We start from the raw sequence: 10,329 nt of genomic DNA on the forward strand, positions 1-10,329 counted from the left end.
GTGTCTAGTGTTTACGGCGGTTCCAACGGAGTGTTAACACAGTTGCTGGAGCTCAAGACCTGGTTTGAGAACCAAACGCTCTACCATTTCAACTCTTGTTCGATACTAATGGTCTATGAGAATGAATCAATCTTAAAGGGAAATGATGATGATGCTCGACCACAAGTGAAGCTGGTGGATTTTGCTCATGTTCTTGATGGTAATGGTGTCATTGACCATAACTTCCTTGGTGGTCTATGTTCTTTCATAAACTTCCTTCGTGATATTCTTCAGAGCCCAGATGAGTCTGCAGAATCTTAGATTTTAAGTTTTACTCTTTTTGTCATTTTCTTTTCGATTGGCCTGATTCCAGTTTTATGGATATAATTATTAACTCTTCATTTGTGTACTTGGTGGGTTATCTAAAGAGCATACATTCGTACTCTTATCTCACGGCTTTTCCAATTCTAGCATATAAAATTGGTTCCATTTTTTTACTTTACTTTGATTGTGTGATTTGTGAAGAATACTACAGCTAAAAAAAACTTTAGAGCCAAAAGAGTAATAAATTCAAACTAATGGTAAACGTTTGTAAATAATGAAGAGTTTGTTTGCTGAGATCCCAAATAGTACTATAAGTATAGGGACTGAAACGAAATCGTCTTCTATTTTAATTCACTCTTATGCTCTTCTTCTTCCTCTTTTCAAATTCACGTCTCGCGCGCATCGAAGAAGACGATTGACTGAGAATGGTGCTACTATGCTTCGTCTTGGATCTTCGCAATATCTCTCCTTCTCTGATCGGAGATCTGAAGCAGGTCTCTCTCTCTATTTCCATTCTCAGTAGAAATTTGTATTCGTAGATCGCTGAATCTATCTATTGATCGAAGAATCTGATTGTTGCTTGTTGCTGGGGATTTCGTCTCTATGAATCTCGGATTTGATTGTTTCTGGGAATTTGCATCTTCCTGAAGCTTGAATTTGATTGTTGCTGCGAATAATCTCGTCTTCGTTTTCTGAATCTGGAATTTGATTTTTGATGCTCGATTCTGAAGCTTCGGATTTGATTTGATTGTTGTTGCTGCGACATTGTGTAGTTGTTATTGGAGCTCGGGAATTTTCATGCGATTTCGTCTCCGGTAGATTCTCTCACTGATCGGATCGGTTTGTGTTATATTCTCAAAGATCGGATTTCTGGAAACGATCAGGTTATATTCTCCGTCATTGATCGTTTGTTTCCTCTTCTGCTTTTGGTGGTTTTGTGTGGCTTTTCACATATTTTATTTAAGGATCTAGCAGTTGAAATTTGCCTATACACCTACTGGAAACTTCTGCCTTCGAGACTTTCATCACGCTGTTAACAGCTTGCCTTTGGATGCGTTTGTACCTGAGTTCGATGAATCTTGCGGAGGTCTCTCCTCTCTCTCTTCCTCGATTTATCTATCTGTTTCTTGATAGTGTCCTGGTTAATTTGATGGATCATTGATCGTACTGAATTGTTTATAGATCTTAAGCTATCAACTGTTCTGTGTGATCGAGCTTTGTACTCATGGGGAGGTAGAGACATTATGAGGAAAGTTATTGTACTGAGTTCTTGCTTCCCTGAAGATATGGATTCTGAAGCGAGAGACACTATTATGGTCAGTCAAATTAAATGTGTCAAATTCTATATGTGTTAGTGCTTTGTCTTGGTTTCTCACTGCTGGATCTTTTTGCTTCAGGCTGCAGCAGATAAATGTGTGTCGGTTGAGTTTCTTTTGTTTGAGAAGCAATCAAGCTATCTAAGCTATACACAGGAGAAGATTAATACATTCCTCAGATGCTTATCGGATCTTGACAATTGTTCATTTCAAACCTGCATCCCTGGTATGTACCATATAACTAGCTGCTTTTCATATTCTTTTTCATACACGGTAACTATATTTCTGAGAGGTTGATGACTGGTTCTGCAAATAAGATATCTAGGCTACTTTAATCATTTGAACCTATTATCTGTAAAGAGGTTTTGAATCTAGTACGAAGTAACACAAGAATAGCTCTGAAACTGATCCGGTGTATGCATTCAGATGGAAAATCACTTCATGGCCTTGAAAAGAGATGGCTTCAGGAGCTAAAAGATGACACTGGAGAATCACTGCAGGCCCAGATTATCTTCAAAAGTAACCTTTTTGGTTCGGTGAACACGATCTTCTGTAATCTCACTGCAGCTGCAAATCAGATTGTCGACGGATTTCTCTCTTGTCGAGTACTTAGCTATACCCCTAAACTTGAATATTTGATCTCCCAATAATCTTACGCTTATCATAATGCCAATGCTGGATAAAGTCATATTGAACGTTTTATAAGTTACTTCAGCTAGTGCTTTTCCACTACATGTTTTCATCCTCTTTGTTGCTGTTTGCAGACATGCAGGTGTCACGGCATCCCATTACAAGATTCAGTGGTAAACAAAATAGAGAAGCTGCAATGCTCCATAACCAACCTTGAACTAGGAAAGTTTGATGTGATTGAAAATTCTGTGAAAGTTGGCAACAGAACTGTCCTGTTTTTACCGTCAATCCATAGTCTCCAGAAACTTCATCCAGTTTCTTCCCAAATTGATTTCAATGTCATACGGAGGACTAATCTAACTTCTCTCAGCGATGGTAAGGCTTTTTAGCCATCGACTGCACTCTCTTCCTCTGACTCCAAATAAGAGAGCTTGGTTCAAGTATACTAACTTTGACGTAGGCCTACTACTTGGGGCACCTTACATTGTGAGCCCTTCAACCTGTCATGAAACAGAAGCTACTTCAGAAGAAATGGATCAACCAGATTTGAACACTCAGAGTAAGCACATTCTTCCCTAAAGAAACCCACATTGCAGTAGGGAGCTCAGGTGTCTTCAGTATAAATAAATACGCAATGCCTCATATTTTTCCTAATCATCTAGAAATACAGTTTTTCAGGGACTATGTGGTGCACTATATTCGATGGACCAAGGCTTGGTTTGTTCTTCTAAATGTAATCTGGACACCATGACAGTCGTGGAATTTCATTGTTATTACATTCTTCAACCGTCAGAAAATGGTCCAATGCTTCTAAAGGTAAAAGTTCATTAATTTTGACCCCTTCATTACTGTTGACCCTCATCCTGGATCTAATAACATTAGCCTTTCTGAATAGTATTGTCCCTGTGATATGATAAATTTGTGTTATGTCTTGAGTTTGTGCAGTTTCTTAGTTTAACAGACGAAAGTGTTTGCAGAGATTGGCAGGGTCAGAAGAAGTCCTGCCTATTTCCAGTGCCAGTCAGTTTGCGGAGTCATCTATTCCTAGAGAAATCGAGATCTCTGTCAAAGGCGCTTTATTAGAGGTTGATTTCATTTCAGATGTGTTGATATTGATATATCTAGTATTTAGACTTTTAACTTGTCTTTTATTTCTGAAATTGAAGCAGATTGAATCGACAGACTACAATCCTTTGACACACAACAGAGGCTTCCACCAAAAACTGAACCTTATTGTGAAGGAAAGTCTTCAATTCGGGTGAGTATTCTCCTCCTATCTTCTCTACTTCATTAGCACCCCTGCAAATCTGTTACAGATCTCTAACTTTTTTTTCTTGTTTCTGGAAGTTCATTACATACGAACATAAAAGGCGCAACACGTGAAGTGAGCCCAGAACTTTCAGATTCTGTAATTCCAACGGAACAGACATTTCCACACATAGTCAGTCCAGAAACTCTTCAGGAAGTTCATATAATTGATGAAGATGAACAAGCAACAGCTTCCATTACTAAAGAATGGGAACAGCTAGTAGTCACTGAGGAGGTCTTCATTAAGTCTTGTTCTCCGGTTATAACTACAAACAAACGAAAGATAGACCGCCAAGTTCTGTCTCCTATACAGAGTAACAACAAACAGGCTGATATGAAAACATCAATGATTTTAGAAAGACTTGAAGCTCCGAGGAAGATGAGAGGAAAAGTTGGATCACCAAGTGTAGTCATACATAGTCCCATCTCACTAGATGTCAGTGTCATGTCTCAGAAGAAGCCTCTGATTCCTTTTCAGACAACTCAGGTTTCATCAAGCCAGCTCATGAAACCCAACTTTCAGAGACTGAAAAAAAAGCAAAAGTGAGCAGTAGCTCTCACTGAGAGCCTCTCAGGGTAAGATTCTGTTCTTTCTCCGCCTTTCTTATTGATGATAGTGAGAAAGTTAAAAGAAGTGTAAGAGATTTTTGTTCTTGAGCTGAAACAGAGTATAGGAAAGGATCTCGAGGAGAGACTTGAAGTTTGGAAGAAAGGTAATGTCCTGTAGTTTGCGTAGTAATAGACAAACATGATCTGGTGTTTGTTGTTTAGTTTCCTTTCTTTTTTTTTGTACAAAAAACAAAAACTATATCAAATCTCATTATATATGTACAATTTCAACTAAAGCATTTATATAGATATCTTCCAAACGTGATTTTCTTAGAAATTCTCTTTATGGAATATGAACTTGGTGGAGGTCTTATGAGAGAAATCCTGTGACAAGTGTCGTAGCTCTTTCACTAACCCAGCTGCTCCACAATAAAACACTCCTGCCAATTATGCCAAACATTCACATTATTATTTGCACATGCATCAAAATGTGAGTAGTTTTTTACTAACAAGAAACCCACCGACTCTAGTCTTGGGATGCTTCACAGCGATCCTTTTGAAAACACTTCTCCAGTTTGGTTTAGCGAAATGGGACATGACATGTGTTCCTGACACAACGTCTACTCCATTCTTAGCATGGTTCAGCGACTGGAGCATCGTGATCAATGCGGACCTGGCGTCTCCTTCCTCGTAGACACTGGTGCAGTAATTATGCAGTTCAATAACGTTGTTGCGGTCTGTTTCGGCCACTTCGTCCATCACGTTCTTGAACCAGTCAAAGGATCCTTGCTCTCTTGTGACCCAGTAGAAGTAAGCTCTCTTGGTTCTGAACGCGTCACTTTTTCTTGCTGGGGAAAGAGGAGGAGAGACCATGTTGTGGATCGGTGATTGTCTTCGGTTACTGCTTTCTCCATTGCCTTTTAAATTATTGATTATGTCCTTGACGATGCTAATCATCGGAGTAGCTCCGATTCCTAAACCCACTAGTAGAACAACTTCAAACTTCTTGTAGTCTTGGGCTGGTGCTCCATATGGACCGTCGATTAGGATTCTTGGATAGCTAAGGGATCACGTTTCAAAGATAAATTTGACAATGTTATAGACTGCTTATGTTTATATAAGCCCCTATTTATGCTTCAATGATTCTAGAAAATAACTGATGATTATTGATAAAACTTACTTAGATCTGTTATCCCGGTGCCTTGGGGAGGCTATGTTCAATCTGCTTTCACCAAGAAGGTGTGGCTTACACAGCTGAGGTTCAGATAAATACGAAGAAAATTACATACTTGGACCCAATTAATCTCTTGTGTGCATGTTTAGGGGAAATACCTCAGAGAATAATGATCTTAACTGCCGAGTCCAGTCTCCTAGAACTCTAATGTGGACACTGAGGTAGTCATCTCCCGGTGCAGAAGTAATTGAGAATGGATGCCTGTTTATATGTAAACCAATGTTCAGTCTAATTTCCATATAGATGTCTCAGATATTATGAGAGCTTTCCTTTTTACCATTCTAATGTAGAAACTGCAGAGCAGTTGAGATACATATATTGTCCACTCTTGTATCTGAAGTTGTTTGGCCTTGACAAGTGAAGCGACAAAACATTCCCTGGTAACACAGACACCTGTTGAAGATGTAAGGTAATGATAGAGATGGATATACAAAGTCTTTCTTTTCTTGAATATTTCACTATAGAATTGTTTATAGATTTTACCTTTAGTACTGAAACAGCCTCGACGCTTGACCTGAATGCTCGAATCAGCCTTTCAAACAAGTAAAGAACCACAGGTACCATCAAATACATCCATGTCTATTAAATCACATGAAAACCAAAATCAGAGTCCGTATATATTGCATCTGTTACAAATTTGTATGGATGCGTTACTAACCGTTTTCTTGTACCATGGCTTGATGAGGTATACATAGTATCCATGAACTACAAGAAGTGAGTAGACAATAACAAACAAGTGGTGAGAGTACCAGAAGGCGTTGAAGCCTGTTATTTTCTTCAGTGGTCCAGGAAGCTTGAGCTTATCACGTCTGAACCATGTTGTAGCCAATGTGAAGGCTATGGTCATTAGTATAACCATTGCAATCCCTGTAACTCCTTCTACCGATTGCACAAAGTCCATATATCTTTTTGTCTGTGGCCCAAAATACTGCTCCATTGGCTTATACTCGTCTTCATCTGCAGCTATCAGCCGTGGGAAATCACAGGCTAAGTGAGATGTAGCATGGATTCCAACTCCTACTGAAATTCCTATTGCTATGACCTGTGTAAGATTCAATTATAAGCATTCCTCCTATCTGAAACCTCTTTCTTAATTTATACTCTCTAGCAAGCTAAAACATTACCTTGTGAAAATTGAGGCTGTCATCGAAAGGAACAATAGCACCTAACTTGGTTTTCGTCCGGAGCCATGTGATGGTGTTCCTACAAACTGGTAACAAAATCATAGCCATGTTTAGTTTAAGCGTCTCTGCAGCTCCTTTAGCTATACAAACACACACCCCCATAACTTGGTAAGCATCTGATCTTTTTCGATACTGCATGAACTTCCAGGTGAACAGACCGGCCATAGCACCTATCCATAAAGCGATCACCCACACTCTCTTCCAATTATCAAACACAAAATACTTCATCCATCTGTAAAAACGCACCCCAAGATTCCTACTCTGCTGAGCCTTGAGATTATGACTTAGCATCTTGCTCAGTTTCTTACTCTCCCCATCTCTCACATCCTGGATTGGGGCTTGCAATAGAAGTATCTCGAGATTCTCTATCTGTTTGGCATTGTAGCAAGTGCCTCCAAACACATCAAAAAACACTCACAAACCAAAACCTCTTCTCTAGCTAACAAAAACATCAATGAAAAAACAAACCTCATTTAAAAAACTTCACATACCATGATGTATCCGTAATGATATGGATCTAGTTCTTCCATAATCAAAGCAGCATATTCATCAGCTTGTTTCCGAATGTTATCCAGCTCGTTTGCAGAAGCACTTAAAGCTATAATCTGTACAAGAAGAGGAAATTAACTGATTCAAGATTTCTAATAAAAAATCACTAAAAAAATTCAAGATTTTACCTCCCTAACTTCGGCTTCATTCAACCGTCCATCTGAATCCTTATCGACCCTGAAGTCCACACCACACTCCAATATGAAACTGGAAGGTTTACATGGATACATAAAGAAAACGAAACATAATGGTTTCAAGAAACATTACATGGCGAAGAAAGTTCGTAGCCTCGAATCAAAATCTTGATCAGTGATCTGCTTCCAGAACTCTTTAAGCTCATCCATGTTTATTGAATCTCCACTTACGTTTTCCCTCCTCGCTAGAGCATCGAACAATGCCAACGCAAACTCGGTCGACTTCATCCCTGCCGCACCAAAATTTATGTAAAATACTAAAACATTGAAACTTTTAAAACAGAGAAATATAAAAAACTCTGCTTCTCTGCTAAGTGCTAACCTATACATTCACCGAATTTGGAACGGTGTAATAAACCGTTGCTAGTCTTTGTAATCTCATTGAACTGTTTCTCAACTTCAAACCAACCAGTGACGCCATCAGTCTTGGTGATGAATTTGAGACCTTTGAGTGCTAACTCCGCTCTAGATTTCGAACGGCGTAGCTTAGCCTCCTGCGGCCTCGGTGGTTTTCTAGAAACGGAAGAAGCAACTCGTTTAAGCTCGCTAGAAACGGAAGAAGCTATGCGTTTCAACACCGAGTTACTCTTCGATGAACGACCTGGTCTAAGAAGCGATTGATCCGATCCAGCGCCTCTATGGTCCGGTGACTTTAAACCGTATACGGAGACGGAGTCGTCGTGGATATCAAGCGTGATCTCCACGTAAGGTTGATCTTCCTCGTAATAGCTCCTCGTCTTCTCCGACGACGACTGTCCTCCGTACGGCGCCTCTGTGCCGCTTGGATAGTAGTAATGTCTCGTGTTTTCGAAGTCTAACTTTTGCATTTTTCACTTCGATTCCTCAAATCTTTTCTTCAGAAATGTTTTCGTGCATCTGAAGATGAAACGAGCGAGAAGAAATATGAAAATGTTGAAAAAACAGAGAGACGAACTTGTGTATATATGATTAATATATAAAATTACCACCGGAATACCAAAAGCATACACTAACCAAACACTACGAGATTAAATTATTGTTTTGAGATAGTGTTTAAACAATTGAAAATATGATATCCCAGCCAATGAAATGTTTTGAATCTTTACTAATATTGAAAATTTCAAAGTAGCATGAAAGGAGACTTTTAATTTGTTTAATGTGCTCACGGTACATCTAATCAATCATCAAAATCTATATGAATTATCCAAACGAATATTTATTCAATCCACTATTTGATAAACATAACATTTTTTTTTTTAATTTACCTACCACTTGCAAATATGGTATTGAATAGTTTTTCTTTAGATTGTTGATTTTGACTTCTTTTTTTTTTTTTAATGAAGATATCACTAAGAAAATTATCATGTAATTACATTTCTTAAAATAATTGGTATTCTATTTTGACTTGAAAATATATTTAAAATAATAATTTGACTTTGAAAATAAAAAAAGATTTACAATAGTTTAACCATATATTTTGCACGTACTGTAAAAAAAAATTAATTAACAGCAGTGTTAAAGCGGGAAAGTTACACTATCCAGGCGAAGGATAATATTATCCTGTTGTCCAAACAGAGAGCGAGACTTTCCCAAAGCACATCGATTTGAGAGGGAAAGCCAAAATCAGTTTGGGGGAAAGGGTTTTGCTTTCTCTTCAGTTTTTGTTCTTTTATTTTTTTTTTGTGATATGTAAAGATTGCGATTTTGATTTTGGTGAGAAATATGAAACGACGGCGGCACTGTGAGAAAGTTTTGATTCGTATTCACAATATTGGTACACCATTGGTTTCTGGGTCTTCTGGTTTACCCGTAGAGTTACTTCAGGTTGAATCAGATCGTCCGTACACTATTGGTCGGAGTAGCAGTGGTGATGATGGGTTTTGCGATTTCGTCATTGATAATGGCGGTATTAGTAGAAACCACTGTCAGATTCTATTCGATAGCCAAAGTCGCAAACTTTACGTTTTTGACGGCGTGATTCTCTTGCCTTCGGGTGGTTTTAGTCAAGTTATTGACGAGTTTAGGAGAAGATTAGTTGGCGTTGAGGATTTAGGGAGTTTGAAGTTTAGGGTTTCTTTGAATGGGGTGTTTGTTAATCGTGTTAGGATTAGGAAAGCTAAAGTTGAGGAGATTTGTGTTGGTGATGAGGTATTGTTTGTTTGTGGTAAAGAAGGCTTGTGCAAGAAGCATTGTCGAATTGGGTTTGTGGTTCAGGGGATTGAGTTTGAAGGAAGGGATACTTTGATTGTTGAAGATAGATGTGCAATGATTGGAGTGTCGGTTTCTTCAGGACATTCTCGAGGAACCTTTTCTAGTGGGAAGAGAAGCAAAAGAGTTTTTGCGCCCATGGAAAACGAGATTAATTCTCAGTTTTGTCCACCTAAAGCTGCTGTTAGCGTTGCTGATAGGTTGAATTCTCTTGTAAGCTATTGTAGACATATATTAAGAAGTGATGATCCTGTATCTTGCCTTATATCAGATTCTGTAAAGGAATGCTTATCCTCTTGTGCATCCAAAGTGTTAAGGTCAAAGGTAGATATTGTGGCCGATAATAGAGAAGTCAAGAGTGCTGAGACTAATCATGAGATGGATCATGGTTTGTCCGGTTTAAGGGTGAGGGTTGAACTGCCAAGCCCGCAATCACATCTAGGTAGTAGACTTGGTGTGTCCAACTTGATAAGCGAAGTAGAAAATTATGGTGCTGATTTTATTTTTGTCAGTGACAAGACTAAGACTAGGCTTCCGTTTGATGGAGATAAAGAAAACGCTCCCGAGATTAGTTGCACGGGGAAGGAGAAAAGTTATCAAAGTTCTCTCCAAGCACCTGGGAAGAACTTTTATCTAAACCGTCTTCAATATATTGAACAAAGCTCAACTGGTTGTCAACCGGTGGTGTCCTTGCCTGAACTTCTTCACCCTGTGGAAAGCATTTCACAAATCTTTATTGCAACATTTACAAGTGATGTCTTATGGTATGTCGAAAAGAGTATCTTTTATATTTTCCCTAGTAGTCTAAACAGAAAAAAAAATGTATATCTCCATTTGTTCCCCATGCTTGTTCAAGAGTCTGATGAAGTTGTTAT

At 38.6% G+C, this 10,329-nt stretch overlaps 3 protein-coding genes and 1 pseudogene across 6 annotated transcripts in view; 3 read left to right on the top strand and 1 right to left on the bottom strand.

Annotated features, from left to right (window-relative positions):
* Positions 1-300, top strand: part of LOC104734760 (inositol polyphosphate multikinase alpha) — a 6,737-nt gene extending 6,437 nt beyond the window's left edge. The window contains exon 3 of the mRNA XM_019234450.1: positions 139-300. Within this exon, the coding sequence (XP_019089995.1) occupies positions 139-300 (162 nt within the window). The remainder of the gene's footprint in view (positions 1-138) is intronic.
* LOC104734758 lies at positions 7-4,402 on the top strand. Of its 4 annotated transcripts, none has more exons than XM_010454397.2 (13): positions 7-797; positions 1,077-1,187; positions 1,276-1,390; positions 1,486-1,619; positions 1,701-1,845; positions 2,046-2,224; positions 2,384-2,624; positions 2,710-2,808; positions 2,920-3,065; positions 3,227-3,334; positions 3,419-3,507; positions 3,597-4,133; positions 4,225-4,402. In XM_010454397.2, the coding sequence occupies exons 1-12, from the start codon at positions 729-731 to the stop codon at positions 4,102-4,104; spliced, it is 1,944 nt and encodes a 647-aa protein (XP_010452699.1). In that variant the 5' UTR covers positions 7-728; the 3' UTR covers positions 4,105-4,133; positions 4,225-4,402. The 4 variants fall into 4 exon arrangements, with proteins under 4 accessions (XP_010452699.1, XP_010452700.1, XP_010452701.1 ...); XM_010454398.2 differs by having other exon boundaries at positions 1,279-1,390; XM_010454399.2 differs by having other exon boundaries at positions 766-797; positions 1,077-1,118; positions 1,269-1,390.
* LOC104734757 (respiratory burst oxidase homolog protein A) lies at positions 4,417-8,164 on the bottom strand. Its single transcript, XM_010454396.1, has 12 exons — positions 7,590-8,164; positions 7,341-7,497; positions 7,202-7,250; positions 7,016-7,129; positions 6,465-6,893; positions 5,999-6,382; positions 5,824-5,919; positions 5,618-5,733; positions 5,439-5,541; positions 5,287-5,360; positions 4,628-5,166; positions 4,417-4,546 (listed from the first exon to the last, which is right to left on the bottom strand). The coding sequence occupies exons 1-12, from the start codon at positions 8,092-8,094 to the stop codon at positions 4,437-4,439; spliced, it is 2,676 nt and encodes an 891-aa protein (XP_010452698.1). The 5' UTR covers positions 8,095-8,164; the 3' UTR covers positions 4,417-4,436.
* LOC104737875 overlaps positions 8,858-10,329 on the top strand; it is a 4,672-nt pseudogene continuing 3,200 nt past the window's right edge.

The sequence above is a fragment of the Camelina sativa genome, chromosome 13 (genome assembly GCF_000633955.1).
Source record: "Camelina sativa cultivar DH55 chromosome 13, Cs, whole genome shotgun sequence".
Classification (NCBI taxonomy): Eukaryota; Viridiplantae; Streptophyta; class Magnoliopsida; order Brassicales; family Brassicaceae; genus Camelina; species Camelina sativa.